This window comes from Leuciscus leuciscus (genome assembly GCF_965113295.1).
Source record: "Leuciscus leuciscus genome assembly, chromosome: 13".
Lineage (NCBI taxonomy): Eukaryota > Metazoa > Chordata > Actinopteri > Cypriniformes > Leuciscidae > Leuciscus > Leuciscus leuciscus.
In genome coordinates this window covers 30327228-30346964 of record NC_138737.1, presented here as the reverse complement: position 1 = coordinate 30346964, position 19737 = coordinate 30327228, and the positions used below count along the sequence as shown (strand labels likewise).

The window sequence follows — 19737 nt, the reverse complement described above, 5'->3', positions numbered from 1 at the left end:
AAGTACACTAGCTGCAGAGACTTAAGTAGGTCTAATGTTTATTATGGCTTGGAGCTAGACATGTGCCGGTATTCGGTAATGCGATAAATCGCGGTAATGAATATGCACGATATTGTTATCGCGGGCACTTCAGAATACCGTGAAAAATAATAGATCAGAATTTATATTTATAGAACGCGCATTAGCTTATTTTCCATCAACCGCTTAAACACTGCGTATATTCTGCGCGAAACACGTGCGCACTCTGATGTAAACAATCCCCACATGAAGAAGCACTGTGTGCATGCGGCGCAGGGCGCACTCTAGTCTAATGTAATGAATCCTCACATGGAGAAGAAGTATGGCGGAAGGAGGAACGCTGCCGACGATTTATCCATAGACAGTAAAATAAAGGATTTATCCCTCTTCTAAAAGCAGGGCTGCCATCTCTACGCATTCAGCGTGAGACTCTTTTCACACGCTCTCGAGCCACACATCCATTTTCTCACGCAGAGAAAAATCACGGAGCAAAGAGGACACTGACACCGACAGACTAGACAGAGCAGGTTACTTTTGATATGAAAAAAAATCTCATCTATCAGATTCTGTCCATTTTATTACGAAATTCAGACAATAAATACCGTTTTGGTGCTTGTAAATGTGACGTGACGATCGCTGTAACGCCTCAGTTCAAGTTAACTTTTTTATTTAAAGATACAGTACAACTTACCTAAAGGTATTTATGTCTCATACATAATATCGATCAATCAGTGTTTTTCAACCACGAAAAGATCAATAAAACTGCAGGTGAACAATTATGTCACAGAACGTTACATTTACCTCAGGAAAGCCATTTAATGACCAACACGTTAGTTGACTAGAAAAAATAGCTATAGAGAGGAGTATTTTGCTAAATATGTGCACTATATCACATTTGTATTATATTTTTACTTGTGTCATAATTGTTATTATAATGAAATCCAAATTATATTTAATTTAATTTGTTAATTTTTAACCTTTAATAATACCAGCTGACAGGGCTCTCTGTATGTTTACAGCATTATGAGAGATATATTTTTTCTTGAGAAAAATGACCATGTAGCCTACCTAATATTTATCCAAAGAGTCAATATTGAATCAAGATTGAAATCAAATCCCAAGAATTGAATTGAAATCGTGAAAATTGTGTAAAATTCTGTTTAGTTACCAAATGTTTTGACAATTACAATTACACCTATTGTGATGCAAGTTGTTTTTTTTCTACATCCCCCCCCAATCCATCCGTTTCTCTTGGGCAATTAAAATATCGTGATAATACCGTATACCGTGATAAAAGCTCAATCAATTAATCGCAGCATGAAAATTTGATACCGGCACATGCCTACTTGGAGCTTATGAAACCCCAAATTTAAAATTAGAATATTGTCTAACTGATGTCTTTTCAGTTAAAAAGAAACACAACAACGATTCTTAAAATCGAGATTATGTGCTACACCACTAAGATATATTGGAATGGGAATAATACGCGCGCGCTGGTATTCAGTGATATCATGTTTCGTTTTGAATTTGAGGTGGTCGAACGGATTAGTCGTGTGTTAATTTACCGAACTGTTACCCCACACACTCTGTCTATAGTTTGCTGCTGCTCGGCTTAAACCCGAACCAAGTCCAAATAATGGATGTGGCACCGATCTTTTTCACCAGCTTTCACTTTCAGCCGTGTTTACTTAAGATGACGACGAATATGCGTTGCAGCCGGGTTTACCTCGCGGCCGCGGGTAGATTGCGTCATCATAGCTTGTGTAGTATAGAGCCAGCTCCCAACCCAATTTGGAGAATAGATTAACGGCGATATTTTTTTTATCGCGCGATAAGAGTCTCGCGTTAACGCAGCACGTTAACGCCGATAACGGCCCACCACTAATATATATATATATATGTGTGTGTATATGTATATATGTGTATATGTATGTATATATATATATATGTGTGTGTGTGTGTGTGTGTGTGTGATATATATTAGTATTTTTTAATATGTAGTACTATATATTAGTATTTTAACAGGGAAATTACAGAAAAGAGAAATAGCCATAAGTTCAATACAATTTAGAGTTAGTGGGAATAAAGAGAGAATTCAGGCCACATCAATAGTGACACATGAATTGTAGATCATCATTATGTGGATTCTCAGTTATTGGCCACATGACCCAAAACACTTTTTCCTTAGTAGTCCTATTTTTATTGAAGAGAGAAAAAAAAAATTCTTAAGCAGTAAAAAAAAGAAAAAAGCTTTGTTGCAAACTCAATATAAAGGGTCCATAGGGATTGTTTCGCATCAGATACACTCTCTCACTGGTTGTTTTGTGTACTTCAATTATTTCTTCATCTTCTTCAAAGTTAACTGGAACACACATCTCATATGATATCAGCCTGGACAAACAGCAGTCACAAAGTGCCAAAAACATACATATCGTTCATGAAAGGTTACCGTGACCTTCCGCACAAAAGTCTTGAGTGTTTGTCTATTAAATCTGTCATTGTGTTTTGCCCTCTATCTCTCTCCGCACCCACCGCATCCCGACACAAACGCCAGGGCTTCTGTTAGCTCTAGCCATGTGATAAGTGTTAAACAAACTCACTTTCTGTGGCTCTCTCCCTTCTCACCTTTGTGTTCGCACAATGGGAATTTGACATTCCTTTAGTCATCCGTTTCACTGCCCACTGTGTCTTTCTCACATGCACTGACAGGACAGGAGATGTTGATAAGAGTATAATAGAGAATCAAACAATGCTAAGCTGGGAACGATTATTTTTAATTACCCACGGTGGAGCGTTCACTATCAGTGAAATCTTAATGTTTGCCTTGGCCAACAACAACAAAAAAAAGCGGCAAGCCATGAGCTTATTAAACTCGTGATATATGGTTTATCAGATTGTTGCTGGCTTCCTGGTATTTACAGCAGAACTGTTTTTATTTCGGTGGAGTTTTTCCATGACAACTCCTTGATGAAAAAAAGTTTCGCTCGGTAAAAGCATAAGTCCGTGTAGAAAGCTTCGATTCACATGCAACCGATGATGCTGGAGCTTTGTGTTTGTGGGAAGAAACACGTTCTCTTTACCTACATTTTTAAAAAAACATACCATCCATCCATCCATTCTCTAAACCGCTTGTCCTATGTAGGGTTGTGGTCCAAAACGTACCTATATCTACAATTCATTGCACTTTCCAGCTGAAATGAATACTAGTAATAGTAAAACACAACTATATTTTATTGCAGACTTATTTACACCTGAAAACACTTTTACCATAGTTTATGAATTGTAACAAATACATTTTTATGCATGCATCACATAACCAGCTCAATATATATGACTTTTCAGACGTAGTAAACTTGCTCGGTAGTTCACCTGACACAGGACTGCACTAGCGCTCTGGTACGAGTCACGCCACTCGATTAAAAAGCCAAAAAACTTGAAGCAAGTTTATATGGCATAGCAAGTGCGTTTTTATCTCACATTTTCTTTTGTTTACACTATGTTTAGGGTACTGTTCGCGATAGAGCATTGAAGTTTTAGTGACACTCACTGGACATTTCATTACTGAACTGCAATTCGTATAATGACCAATGTCATAAAACATTGCCAGATTCACGTTCATCAGTTTCAGGAGAATTGAATGGCTTTTAGCACTACTCACTGCACATTTCACTTTGAAAAAGTTGCAATGTGTGCAAGAAACAACGTAATATCATTTTGCAGTGATGTCACCACAGGCACGTTTTTCCAATGAGCCTGCAGGTTGTGCAACATGCATGCATTTAGAAGATTACACAGCCTTTAGCATAATGGTTTTGATATGTGTGTGTTATCACAGTAATTAATCTGATTTATTATGTTTGACATCATGGTTTTGCTCTGTTTCAGACTAGAACAATGAGCTCCAGAATTCGCAAACCCCAGTTTCTAAAACCTCTCTCTTGTTCTGCAGTCATATCTCAGATTCATCTGCCACAAACTGAGCGCCGACCGCTTCCGCATTAATTGACAAGATCAATAACAATCACGCATTTACATATCTAAACTCTCCACACACCAAAAACGAGAGAACATTCTCAATAACTGCGAAGCAAAACTTTCACTTTGTGGCTTTCTTGGTGTGGTCGTCTGAGCCAACAGGATGTCACTCACTCGGTTCAAAAGGCCTTGAGGTTGGGCTCTACTGGTTCTTTTTTGGAAACTTGTGGCTTTTGACATCCATAACCATCTATTGGCCGCGCTTCTATATTGCCTCACATTATCCAGACTTGAGGGGAATTGTTTTTGGCAACGTTCGCTGAAATTTTCCCTCTGCAAAGCCCTTAAAATGTGCTTGTTTTACTCCATACCCCCAACGTCAAGCTGGGAGACAAACTGCTTAGTTGGCTCACCAAGGTTTACCGAGCTTCTCTAATTGCAATTAGATCGAAGTCCAATTAGCCTGCGACAAGGACTCATTGTTAGACGTGATCGAGGCCGTCTTCTCTTCAAACCGGGACGTTGGGTGTCACGCAAAGCACAGGAAAATCCAGCCTGTGAGGCGAAGCACTGTTTTCTTTGTCCGTCATGTGTCTATTAGGGCAGCTGTGCTGGAAAATGTTGCTAGGATGTGTGCGGTGAGCTTGTTTTCTTTTGTTCAGTCTGTGTGTCAATATAAATAGGGTTGAGGTTGAGAAGAAGAAGTCCTGATGGTGCCTGCTAACAAAGGTGGACTTATAACAGTAATAACAACACACACTTACTCCCTGGTGCTAATTTGCTTCAGACACTCGCGTTGAATCACTGCACAGGTGGCTGCGCTTTCATCAAGCACGGCCTGCTCGTATTTATTTTTACAGTTCTCCACCATAGTGCCTCTGTTTTCGGACACTTTCGAGCACTGTCAGCATGACACGCTAATCACTAGAGCTTCACAGCGATTTTCATTTACATAAGAAACCCTGACAAACTTGTGTAAGCAAACGTTTCGAGAAGCTTGTGAGAGGTTCAATTGTGCGTTTTACGTCTGTTTGGGAAAAAGCGTTCTCACTCTCTTCCCTCTCTATCTGTGGCACAAATTGTCCTGTCGCCAAAGAAAAAAAAGGGAGGAAAGTTAAAATGATTCTGACGTGTCATAAATCACACCAGCACTTGTGGCAAATCATTTTTTCCAGACGTCTAATTAATACATTATTTATTCGCTTGACACACTCACACATACACGTGAGTGTAAGTCATTTCTGTGGCTGAGTGCCGAAGCATATGTAGATAATCTCACACGCTCGCACACACACACACACACACACATATTTTTCACTAAGGACATACTACAGAAATCTATGTAAAACTAAAAAGGACTTCAGATTAACACAGCCTAACCCTAGTATAGAAACCTTTTTTTATTTTATTTTTATGAATATCATTGATTGATTGTGGATAAGTCTGATGTTTCACCAGATTCAGCAAATTCCAGGTAGCAATGCCATGTTTTCCTGACTTTACCATTTAATCAGTCATTGAGAAAATTGCATTCACCTGAAAAAAAAAGAAAGAAAGTGGAATGAGTTGAAAGACAGAAATGTATATACAACAAGAATTTGTGTGTTTGGAGCACGTTTGACAGTTTTGGGTCTGTTTTGCATAATTTGAAATGCGTATTTACGTCTGGCATGAAACTATTCACTTACCTGAGAGCACCTGGTAGTGTTTTACAATCTAAACAGAGCTGTTGTGCTGTGAACTCTGTTTATGAATCTGTCACACTGTTTCACACGTTCTCATCACCCCACCAGCAATTCGCAACTCTCGGCTCTATTTTTTCAGTTACATTATTAATTTCCCTGAAATTCAACAATTTTTAACACCTTTAAACTCTAAAAGGAAAAACTATCTCACCTTCTTCCCAGAGCAAATGTAGAGCATTGGTCTGGCAGCAAACTGCAGAGTAATTGCACTACACACACTATACTTCAGTAAGTGTGTGTGTGTGTGTGTAGCGCGGGCTGATGTATGCATGTGATTGCACACAGTGTATGTGTATGTGCATATGTGGGAGATTATTGCTATCACATGTTGCGGTGCAAAAAAATTAAAGACATGAATGAGAAAAAAATATAGGAATATGTAGATATGTAGGGTTGGGGTTCTTGTTTAAAATGTGTCATGTGAACACGGCAAAAGCGTAAAGTTGTTTTGGACACTGTACGTGCTGCTCTGACATCGCTGCAGGATTGAATTATGGATGTAAGTAGTTTAAGTAGACTTGTTTGAGTATTTGTGATGTAATTGCTTCCACTCGGGCGGCTTGGATACATTGACAGCCTAATTTAGAGAACCACAGTTTTTTGGGCAGTGTGCAGAGCTGTCAATCAAACCCTGATAAAGGCGGTACAGACTGTAGAGGGTATTCTGTAAAAGAGTCACTTATTCTGTTTGCTTTTCCCCCTTCGGTGACTCACTCACTCACCTTTGCAATCACATTCACCTCATTCACGTGGTTACTTACAGATGGAACGTGCAAAACCAAGATGTATTCTAGATTATAGGGTCTTTCTGTGTTTATTTGGCCATGCTAGTGTTGTGTTTAAGGTCATCATCTCATGAAGCAATCAATAATCAAATAATTACCGTATTAATTAAATAATTAAAACAAAATATAAACATGATGATACATTTATAGACATTTACTTGCAGAGTTTACTTCTTGAAAAAATCTGATTTTATTTATTTATTTATTTATGGAATGGCACATTATTTTAATGGTAACAGGGTTGACACATAATTTTGTCTTATTTCATGTCAGCTAAAATCTAAAAATATATATTGAGAGAATAAAGACGGAATGCCAGCTTATGTTTGCATTTTTATTTTAAATTTAAATGTGAATATTGTCTAATATAGGAACAAATTTGGACTCCGGTCAGGCCCAAAAAAAAAAAAAAAAAGCAATCCTCATTAAGAAAAAAGGCATTATTCATTATTTTTTATTATATTTTTAATTTATAAGGAATTATTAATTATATAAAATGCATTTATTAAACTAAAAATGGCAGACTTATAAAGGGAAAAAAAAGCAAAAGGAGGTGATACACCTCTGAGCTAGACAACAGTCCTTCTGTCTACCTTTATCAAAAATATGTGACTCACCTCACTGTGGTTAAGCCCATCTTCAACTGTCTGATTCAATCCAAGAATCCATCAGAACCTTTGCACACGCTCACACACCCCTCATTCAGAGGATGAGACAGGAAACGGGTGAGCTGTGGGCACTGCAGATTACTTTAAAACCTGCATACACTCCCAATAATCCCAGCGCACAGCCTCTTCCTGTTCTACTCTGAATGAAGGCCACTGAGATTCATATGAGGTCCCATTATCTCCAAACCTGGAACAAGCTCGCTTCTCATATGAGCAGGACACTGGGTGCATTCTCCAAAACCCACTCTATATAAATATTCCTGAAGGCCCTTTAATTCCACTTCTCCTCCAACTGTCTAGGTTAAAATTTTTCAGCATTCATTTCATCACACTCGGGATGGTTTAACCTGTGCTGCTGTAGTGGCGGCCCAGCGGGGGCTTTAGATTCGAACGACAGACTCATCACTCAGTAGCCATTTAATACTCACTTCTTGACACGTTTCAAAGCCACATCTAATCTCAGCTAGTCACAGTCTTTAGAATATTCTGGTTCATACTGAACTAAATCTTTATAAGGAGCATTTATGGCATACTAACAATTACCATTGAAAAACCACAAGTACTGTACCTCCACCTGCAAAAGCATTACCACATCAGCATGATCATATGGACACTTTTACAGGTCAAATATGTTTTTTTTTTTGCCAAACCAAAGTATAATTTCTGTATACCTTCTGAAACACTTGTCCTAGTAGTGTAAAATGAGAATATTTGAAGTCATACGGTACGTCAGTCTTTTGAATAGTCAATGAAGTGCTGATTTCAGGCCATAAAAATGACATGATGATGTATTTGATGGTAGTCATTAGTAATCATTAACTAATGTTTAGAAGCTAATCATTAACTGTTATCTTTTGTCTTCACAGCAAATGCTGAATGATCATGAAACGTCGTCTCAAGACAGCTGTATTAAAAAGGTAGGATTTGTTTTGTCAGTCCATCCCTCTTTACAGATCTAACAGATATGCTGATATCACCACACACACAAAGATGAACAACACAAAAGCAAAATGAGAAACAACAGTTTGCTACTAAAAGGGTTCTTTATGCTAACTGAAGGTGAAAAGTAATGTATTAATCACAGAGACAGGGAGTATCTTTATATAGATTTAAACAGCATTTATTGATATGAATGGAATGTACACAGGCTTCGTCTTGGCAGGCTAGATCTTCAATGCTGCTGCATGAGTGAAGGCTACTGCCACAACATGCACATAAATACAGTGAATAGAATGCGATCTGCTGCAAGAAAGGTAGGGAGAACCCCTAGCAGATTTAGGCAGGTGGTGCTGGGGAAGGTGGAGGGCTATGGTGTGCTGTACTGATTTGAGCCCGTTCGGGACAGAAATAAATAGGTTACGTAGAACAAACAGATTGATTGGCCATAGTGGTTAGCTTTAAGAGAACCAGTCTGTAGTTCCGAAGAGTTTCATGACTGAACAGTGAACACATTTTATTTTCACCTTTAGTTAGCAATATATATATGTGTAAGTTAAATAAGAAATAATTTTTTCTTTCTTTCTTTGTTTCTTTCTTTCTGTCTTTCTTGTGGTACATCTTGATTCATGTTTAATGAACTTTTTCTTTTGAACTTTTAAATTATTTATTATTATTCACACTGACCAATTTGCAGATAGTTTGTGAAACAATCAGTTCAACTCAACTTTAAACAATGTAACATTTGGCACTATCTAACTTAAATATGCTGAACAGGGACCTCTAAGAATAATATAGTGTGAATATAGAGTGAAAAAAAGCAATTCCACTGTCCAAATGAACTGATTCACGAAACTAACGAGACCTCTCAACAAAATTGTGTTGCACATCAAAGTCTTTCACAACTAATGTGATCTTTTTAAGAACATATTTTATTCACTAAGTTGAGTCACCAAAAAAACTCATCAGACATGCACCAAGCATCCTTATTAATATCATGAATTATACATGAGGTGTTATGAATAACTGCCTCACTCATCATCTACCCTAATAGACTAAATGCAGTGTCACACATCTGAATACATGTTAATGTGCCAGCAAATAAGAGCAAGTATTTGTGTCTATGTGTGTGTGAGTTCAGATATAGAGAACGTGTGTGTGTGTGTGTGTGTGTGTGTGTGTGTGTGTGTGTGTGTGTGTGTGTGTGTGTGTGTGTGTGTGAGAGGGCAGAACCCCTCCTGAGGTTATGTAATGAAAACGTCTGTACCAGATAATCTATAACATTATCCATCTATTGTTCTCACATCCGTGTCTCTGAGATGCATCTGCTCAGACATAAAAAACACTGTTATTATGAGAGCTGAAAGATTTCTTAAGTCAAATCCCAGCAGATATACAAAAAGAAAAAGAGCTTCTTTTATTTATTTATCCTTTGCTTTTAACCAGTTATCCCTCCTTTACAACACAAACACTCTCAGAAACAGAGATGCCTATCTGAGTCTATCTGTCCAGTGCCCACACACACACACACACGTTCCTGAGCCTTGATTTGAGCTCTTTTAAATGTAATCTACCATACTTTGTCCCAAAAGTGTGTGTAAGTGTGAGTGTGTGACACACAAGCTTATAGTGAACTGACAATGACAGTACACTGAGACATAGATTAATTATAGAAAATCAATGTCTTGTAATTGTATTTGAAACAGATCGCCTCCGGCATTGTGCCTGCGTGTTTGGCTGGATATTAAAACATTTCGCTTTGTAAATGTAGCTAAAACAGGCGGCTGATGTTTTAATGGGAAAGAGATTAATGGCTCTTTTGACAAGCTCTCTGAGACGGTATCTGTGCTTTTGTGGCCCCTGCTGTGACTGATCTCTCATAGACTTAAAAATGCCCAGTGTTATTTTAACTTACACTGTTTTTATCGAGGAATGATTATGGTCTGATAGTACAATCACAAGACAATTTTTGGCAGTAAATGTATCAATGTATATACAGTCAAACCAAATAAATTTCAGACACCAGATATATATATTTTTTACTAGTGGGAGCAGGACACTATAGTTAATTTATGTAAGTGAGGATAGCAAAATAAAGTAAACTATGACATATTATACCCAAAAATTATTCATACAGTGGACTACCAGTCAAATTTATAAAAAATTTGGGACCAAAATTTATTCAGACACTTTGACCTGACCATGTTTTGCTTAAGTTTTTTTATTTTTTGTATTGCTAATGTGACCTTTTTACACCACAGACTGAACAAAATTAAGCACTGCTTGGTAGTTGTTTGACCTAAATTGGTATTATCTAATTGTGTACTTAAATTTAACAGGTGACAGATATTCAACATAATTCATTTGTGAGACAGTCTAACAGAAGGATGGCCAAAACCAGTGAAATATCAATTGATTTTTTTTCAATTGAGTTCTTGTCATATTTTATCACCATTCTCTAAACTATAGGGAATACACTGTGATGATGTGAGAAATGTTGAAGGTGTCGGAATACATTTTGGTTTGACTGTATGTGTGTATATGTATATACTTTTATGGTAAACTACATATTGAACCTTAATCTTAAGCGTTCAACCATGTGGTACAGTACATTGCACCACTTTTCATTGAAAGGTGAAAGGAGAGTTGCTTTACCCGTTAACATCAGCAGGAGGAGGTCTGTCCGCAGGGGAAATGATGAATCTCCAATGTTAGCTTAACTAAACCAGGAGAATCCGCTCCTGTAAAAATATCATCTCAAGCAACCCTGTAAATTTAGGGCATCTGATTATGCCCCAAAATACATTACAGGTCACGGGGGGGGCGTTCTGCAACCCTGAGGCGAGGTGCTTCAAATGTGACGATTGATTGATTATCATGATCATTTGTTTGAAATGATTATCTGGATATAATAATCCCCGCCGTTCACCCCCTGCCTCGTGCTGCATTTTCATGCTCTCTTGTTCCCCGTATAATGCGCCTCCATCAGAAATGGCCTCTGGTTATGGAGGCGTAGTAACAGGGGCCTCCCGGTCGGGTCCTCAGGGGCTGGGGGGCCCCATTGATGAATGATGACCCAAAGGAGCCTGAAATCAGAGAGAATAAACAGGGGGAAGAAGAGAAGAGGAGAGGGACAGGGAAGGCTGGTAACTATCTGTAGCGGAGGGCAATTATACGCCAGGCCAGGCGGCCCCAGGGGCAGTAGATCGGCCTGAAGAATGCAGAGGGGTCCTGACCACCCAATACACTCACACACACACAGAAACAGACTCTGAGGCCGGTGGGAAAGGAATTGAAAATCTTTCCTTCTTTTTCATCACATGACGTTGTTTAAAAAAAGTGTGAGGAAAAATTTGACGTGCTAATCATGCCTTATTGTGCAAGCCCGATTTATACGATCTGAATAACAATCGAGACGATTTCAAAAATGACATTTCATAACGAGTCTTTCAAAGCACATTAAAAGTTTTACAAGTGTCTTTCTGTCTGCTTGTAAACACAAATCTAAGCGATTGGAACGCTTTAACAACGCTTTCTAACTGTCACTTTAGGAGCTCATTTGAAGGAAAGCGATTCCACGCCGGAACATGCCTGTTCAATTAAAACAGAAAGCTTTCTCATGCACTCGAGAGCTAGACGGGCTGAAAACACGGGGCAATTGAAGACGTTTAGCCTTTTCTGTCATTACAAGGGGAGGAGGGCTGTGTAGAAATAATATTTGTGGTTTTTAGCATGACTATGAGAAGACTTAATGATAATATCCTTTCTCGGCCCTTGGCTCGGTTACATTTTATTGGCCCCTGACTGACAATCTTTTTTTTCTGTGTGTGTGCTTGTTGAAGTGGCATATACTGCATGTAAAAATTACTTTGTTCTTTGAAGAGAACAATCATTTAGGGTGTGTGATTGGGGGGCATTTGGGGGGCGCAAGAACACTTTGAAATTATTTGGTGTGTATTTGACTGTTTAAGTGCAATAAGCAGCGAAAATGAACTCAATTAGGTACTGAGAGGTGGCTTTATGTGCGTGCACTTTGGGTGTGAGCACAAAATCTGCGGGAATGAGTAAAATAATGCTCAATACGCGCAATCCCACGCCGAAATTCAAGCCCTGTAACACCAACAATACTCATCTGGAGCAAATGAAAGGAGTGAGTGAGGAGAGACGGGTTTGTGTGTAACTCGCTGTCGGAGAGATGAGAGAGAGATAAAGAGCAGTTGGTATTGTGTATATATTCTGCGGAAAATCTATATTTTTGACAACACTTCATTGCACTTGTTTATTATTTCAGATTCCTTTTTTAGAAGACTACAATTGAAAACTGTATATATCAAATTCAACCCTCCAAAGTGGCTAGTGACTGCGCGTTACACGCCACCACTGAAATGAATGTCATTAACGGTGTTAATATTAAGCCCTGTTAATTAATGTTAACAAATGAAACCTTATTGTAAAGTGTTACTAAAAGTTGATAAAGAAATTGTAAAAGTATTCATATAATTTGAGCAGTTTTGCTTGACACGCGAGAACAAACCTCATTGGTTCTTTCACGTCAAGCATGTTTGAGCTTCCGTTTACAATATTTGATATGCTCTATGAATGTGCGTTGATCAGTGTTTATATCTGAATAAAAGCCTAATTTATATCTGTTTCTTATATAATGCAATTGTGTTTCTTCAGAAGACTTAAACCCCTCGATTCATACAGATTTCTTTTAGGATGTGTAAAGATTACAACATTACAAAGTCATACAAACATTAAAACAGAGCGCACATACACATGTAATACATGTACATGAAACCACTGAAGTATGTGAAGGTTGTTTGCGAAGGCGGATACGAGACATTTTTTATCTGGCCTCTTATTCCCAATGGCATCTCCTGTCATAGTATCACTCCTCTTTGACAAGAACAGAAAACAAATGTCTCTTTCTGCCACATCTGTGGGAATTGTCCTTTCCAGAGCAGAATGCTGTCATTATCCCTGATCTTCCCAGCGTTCACAGAACTAGAGCCTCGAATACAGTGTGAAAAGTAAAATGTGTGTGTGTGTGTGAGAGCTAGAGGGGTATGAGGGGCAGAAAGAGAGCGAGAGAGATTGTGAAAGAGAAAGATCAGTGATTGAGGATGGAATGATCCATTGTAGACAGAAGCTGGTCTGTGACGGCACAGCTCCGCTCGGCTGTGCTGGAATTCAAGTGGGAGAAAGTGAAGAGGGATGGAGAGCAAATAGAAGGCTGCTGAATGAGCAGTATATTAACTATTTAAAACGGCATCACTCTATTTTCTCTCTATGATGTCTGAAAGGGAACTGTCTGCGAACAAAGGCAGGATAAAGTGGCTTCCTTTGTCTTTACTCAAAGTCCTCTTCTATTTCTCGGAGTGGGTGTTCATTAATTCAGTTGTGTGAATGAAGTCTGAGCTGCACTCATATAATAACTCGCAACCGGGCTGCGGTTGACATGGAAACCCTTTCTAAAGACGTTATAGGTTCGGGACGGTTGGGGTGCCCTTGCGGTAATGGTGGTCTGGGACCCTCTCGTACTCTTTCCATACTGGGGTTTGCATTTGTTTTTCGCTGTCTCAGAGCAGGGACAGCCACGTCCCCAGGCTCATTTCTGGCAGGAACTATGTGTGCAGTGGTCCCAAAACTATTTGGACACTAAACTCCTAAAATGTCACTGCATTATATTATGAAATATCAAACCAAGTGGCATTTATTTTAAAGAAAGATAGCACATACACACTTTTCAAGCTAAATAAAAAGTATTTTCTTAGGTTTAAAGTGAAAAAAATGATTGATTTAAAAGAAAAGTATATCGTTACTCTTTGTGGTTGCCTAATGTTAGTGGAACATTTCCATAGTTAATGTCTGTGGTTACTCTACTACACACAAAAAAATTAAAATCATGATTTTTCTGTCTGATTGACAGGTTTTATTTTGTTCTTATCTCTTGCTTTTAATTGGCTAAGAAATCAAATACAATGCTGAACAATAACTAATCATTTGTATTCTATAACATATTTTTTTTTATATATTTTCCTAATGAAAATGTTATTATTGGTTTATGTAATTGCCCTTTTTTCCGATTTTTATCACAGAATATGGCAGAAAATATATTTGATAGTTTTTTATATTGTAATAAATGCTGTGTCAATTAGCACTGCATTATTAATATACTTCATTGTTTTGATTAAAACCCTGATATGACTTGAACATGCATGAACACGCATAAACCATATATCGTTGCAATCGTGTGTTTATTTTCTTCCCGTTTCAACTGTCAAAATGTTTCTTTTTCAGATTTTTATTCAGCTATAGCAATAGCTGGATGCATTTGTCCATATAAGGGATTTTCTGGAATGTCATAAGTTATTACTTCTATTTTGGACTTTCTGCGAGAGAGTGCACTCCAGCTTTGAGTATTAATGAAACATACATTGCATGAGAGTGTTTAGCGCTCCATAATGTTCACATTCCCTCATGTTCATTTTGGATAAGAATGCATTAGGTCATGCATAGATTATCTTGTATCTTTGAATTGATTTATTCACATTGACCCATGAAAACCTCTACGTGAACGCACTTGCCCGAAAAAGTGTGAATTTGTATGTTACGCCCATGATCATGTTACAAAGAACACTGGAATAATCGCTGTTGAAAATTCAGTTTTGCTATCACAGGAATAAATAAAGATTTAAAATATAGCAACATTTTCTATTTTAATAATATTTTACAAAATTACAGTTTTTTATTTTTAGTTATTTATTTATTTTAATCAAATAAATGCAGCCTTGGTCAGCAAAAGAGACTTAAAAACACGTGCAGCTAATAAGTTACTTTCAAAACATAAAACGATATTTGCAACACATTTAATGAAACGGAAGTTGCAATATTCTTTTCTTCCCTATTGTAATCGATAATACGAATGTAACGGCTTCTTGAACAAGAAAAATTTAGGATGGGGCTTGATTTTGTCCATCGGGAATTTATTGGATCATTGGATGGTTGTGGTTTGCTATTGGTCGATCTCATGTGAGTGACAGGTTGTCCCGCCCTCAAGCCAGTAAACGCGTCATCAGAGAAGAGTTGCTGAAAGAGGGAAGGGAAGTTATTTTGATTAGAGTTTACGAGGGCACATGAATTTAAAATAAATAAAATAAATAATGATGTGCATGGATAAATCATTTATAAAAAAAAATAAAAAAAAACGACTACAATATTCCATTTAAAATATGAATTGTCAATTTTGATTTGATGGTAACTTGTACTCACTGTAATGCTAATACTTAAGTTGACTGAGTAAGAGAATGGAAAGAATGAAAAGAAAAGAAAAAGATGGCGAGAGGAGCAAGGCAGAGGAATGTCTGAATGCCCAGGAGAGAGACTCTTCCATCCAGTCACTGTCTGACACAGAGAGAGGTCACTTGTATGAAGGTCGTGCCCAAACATCTGAAGGTCATGTGAAAGCAAGCCACCTCATTCCTGGACACACCAAATCTGGACCACCTCATCTACCAAAACAATCAAGATTGGATTTATTAGAGATAGCACAAGTCAATGGAATGTGAGGCCTGTTACGAAAAAGCTTCAAATGCTCAGAAGTATCTACATTTTTCTTTCATTGCTCAGAAGACTGTTTTGTTATCAAATTTTCTTTCAAAATTTTAATGGGGAAATAATATGACAGAAACAAGTGAAATGTGTGTGAATTAGCAACTGTACACTTGCAAAAAATAAAGGGGGTGCTAAGCATCCTCAAACGCAAGCAAGAACACTTTCATTTGATACTGTTATAATATTGCAGATTTTGCTCCAGTGCATATTTGTGTTTGCGCTCTGAAGAACGTCAAATGTATCTATTTACATCGTGTTTTTGTAGAGGTGAGCAATGTAGCCAATCACAGACATAGTTGTTGATCTCTTGAACGCAATGGCCAATCAGAGATGTTTAAGTTAGTCAGAATTCACCCACCGCTCAAAACGCCAAAACGTTTTTAATCAGTGATGAGTTACGCAGGCTTGCAAAACCTCTTTTTAACAAATAAAGTGCAGACATGATGTAAGTCAGGGTACGTTTACACGGCAACAATTTGCTTAAAACCGAGAAGTTTTTCCTTTGAGTTTTTTGTGTACAGACGACACCTTTGTCAAAACGATCCCCATTCACACGGATCTATGAAAACGACAAAAAAGGCTATTAGATGGTGATGAAACATTATAGACTGAACACGTAATACGCATGTGCATGATGTCATAATTTTCAGAGATTTGCGTTTCTGTTGTTTACTCGGAAACCTTTTTTCAAAAACTTGCACTTTTACCCCCATTTTCAAAAGTTTGCGTTCTCAGGCACCCAAAACGCCATTGTCGTGTAAATGAGCGGACAAAACGCATAAAAAAGTCTTCCGTTTTTAGTTGAAAATGGTGTCGTGTAAACAGCCCCTAAGATGTGTTAGTCATTGTTGGCAGCTTCGTTGATTGTAACGGAACTTTGTGAGCTTGTGATGAACTGACAAAGCGACAGCGTTTTGATTGTAAAATGAGCGGTCTTGGCTCGCTTTCGAGGCTACAGCCTATCTAATCCATTGAATATAACTATTATTTTTCATGCTGCTAAGAGGACCGATGGCCAATTGCATGCTGCAACTTTTTGGAAGTGACATCTACATATAAATGCTGTATTCACTCTGCATGGGACAGAAATATGCTATGTTAAAATAGCTATGTTAAAATAGCAATGCAATGTAAAGGCTGACTAATATTCATAGCAAAATATTGTTTTATTCTATTCCAGTTATTGGTAAAAGCGATGACCTGTAAATAATCTTAATACAGTCTCATTGTACATTGCTATTTCAGAAGCACCCTCAGTGATTTGATTCTGGAACCGGGCTGAAAATGTTGAACCCATCAGACAGCAGACCTGCAATCCCTGTGACATCTTTCGTTTCTGATGTCACTCTACTTAACTGACCCCATTTCTTAGCTTTGTTAGTATTAGTTGATAAATGGTGTTTTTGAATCACTCTTATCTCTTTGAATTCTGTTGTCGCTAGCACGCCGAACACTCCACCGTCTTGCAAAATCCCTTTCAAAAGCAGATCGAGCTGAAGTTCACAAACAGCTCGTTTCTCATCCTATTGTGTTGCCTGTCACCTCAGCCCATGGCTGCAGAAAAGAACCCAAATCCCTGGTTTGTTTTGGAGATCATGTGATAAACGCTACGGCGCTAGCGTTCAGGATGGCTGACCTGAGAGTGCACTGCGGAGGCCGGACTCCAGCGCTGATCAGGCGCTTGGAGAAATCTTTTGTTTGCCTAAGAATTTTTTAAATCTTCCCAGTTATATTTGCAAAGAAAGAATAATCGTTATGATGATGTAACAGAGCACTGCTATTATTTGAAAATGAGGGTTATGATGCTATTTATCTTCTTTTCTTTCTTGAAAACTGATTAGAATGATTATGTATCAGATGAATCCTTAAAGAATATAATGTTATGCCATTTGTATTGGATTATTATCATTTTTTATTTTTGTAATGATGAGCTGTAAGATCTATAGGACAGTATGAAAGGTGTTGCGACCCCTTCAGCATTCATAATTCATAATATTCATAATACAACATAGCCTTACCTTACAACATTTATAAAACGTTTATTACATAGTAACAATATAAATTACACAAATTTGCATTAAAACATTGTTTTAACCATATGTATTAACCATATAAAGCCTGACATATGAAATAATAAAAAAATATATATATTTATTTAAATGGAACAGTATGTTGAACCTTGGAAAAAAAGTATGTTGAAAAAAAAAGATATATATAAAGATATATATATATATATATATATATATATAGATATATAGATATATAGTTTGTATATGTGTTTTGTTTTTGTTGTTGTTAAGTATAATAGTTGATACATGAGGCTTTTATGGCTCATATAGTACAATAGCTCACACTTGATTACTTTGATACTCACATTTTAATGATTCTAAAAAAAAAATTAAAAAAATAAAGACAAACATGTACCACAACCTGAAGGGTGGCATTGTTAGAATTATACTAAACGGCTTGTACTTGCTAAAAAGTAAAAACTATTAATCAGATGACAGAAGGCATGTTGTAGAATTGTGTGCATCAGTTTTTTCAGCAAAGTTTTGAGGCTTTAGAAATGTGCGTATCAAAAGTGATACAGTAGGCTTTATAGGGTTAAGTGTCATCCTTGCAGTGGGTTAATAGTTGGTCTCTATGGGTTCTATGCATTAATATGCAGAGTTGCTGGTGAACAGGTGTTGCACATCATAAATGTTAATACATCATGTATTTTAGCATTTTATAGTGTATCTGGAACGCTGTATTGACCTACCAGAACCGTAATTATCTTCTTTATAATTTTTTTACAATTAATTATACTTTTCTTTCTATATGTCATATTATTCAGATCTGCTATTACAGATTTAAATGGTTGATGACAGGTAAATTATTGACAGAAATGTGTAATTGTTGTCAGAAGGAGCTGTATGTATTTGTACTGTTTTACATTAGCAGTGTGATGTGTCTGTTTTGTAGGACCGCACACATGAGCAGATAAAGCCCTCTTGAAGCTGAGTGTTGTTCTAGAGGAATCCAGATGTGTGTGGATGTGCGGGTGGAAGCTAATGTGACTCCATCTGTAGCACACATGGGAGAGATTGTGTAGTAGTGGGAACAATTCAGGGTCACTCGCAGCCTGAGCCCTTGATTTTTCACAGGTTCTCTGTTATCAGTGAGCCAAGGTACACACACACACACACACACACACACACACACACACACACACACACACACACACACACACACACACACACACACACACACACAATTAAAGCCTGTGTTTTAGTGTCTCTTAACAGTTTTAAAAAAGTGTTAGTCAATGTTAAATTATAAATCATAAAATAGCCAACCCTCCACACACAATAAAAATTATAGAGCTTTAATCTTAATTTATAAAGCATTTAATAAAGACATTAATGGGAGATATAGAGTGACAACTTATATTTATATGCATTTTATGTAAGTAGTCTGCTGATCTCACTGATTTACATTACAAGCTATCAGAATTCCATCTTATTTTTGGCCATATAAATAACAGCAACTGCACCATGGATTATTAATTTCTCAGTTTTGGATCTTTAAAAAAAAGCTTTTTTGTGAGCTCCATATTCTTCTGTATCAAACTACTGTTTATGAGCTAGAAAAGCATTAGATATGATACTCAACAAAAACACATACTGTATGCAAACTTTATATGTATGTATATATATATATATATATATTCAGACTCATAACATGTTAGTCTTTACAGGATTAATCATTAATTCATCAAGTTTATAGCCAAATGCCAGACACAGTTCCCTTTATGAATTTTATCACATCGATAGCAAAGTTTCACTCAATGAAATGATGCTTTTCACATTTTCAGCTAATTTTTGTCCCATAAATTAGCAAAAAAAAATCCAGTAACCGAACAAAAGCAGCCCTTGTTCAGGGTAATAAAGCAACGTAAAAACAAAGGACGTGTGGATGGAATTAGTCAATAAGAACATGGGGAGGTTTAAA

At 37.2% G+C, this 19737-nt stretch overlaps 1 protein-coding gene across 12 annotated transcripts in view; it reads left to right on the top strand.

Annotated features, from left to right (window-relative positions):
* prdm16 (PR domain containing 16) overlaps positions 1-19737 on the top strand; it is a 230210-nt gene that overhangs the window by 113470 nt on the left and 97003 nt on the right. For all 12 annotated transcript variants that reach the window (XM_082189438.1, XM_082189437.1, XM_082189449.1 and 9 more), the window contains exon 3: positions 8058-8108. In XM_082189438.1, the coding sequence (XP_082045564.1) occupies positions 8058-8108 (51 nt within the window). The remainder of the gene's footprint in view (positions 1-8057; positions 8109-19737) is intronic.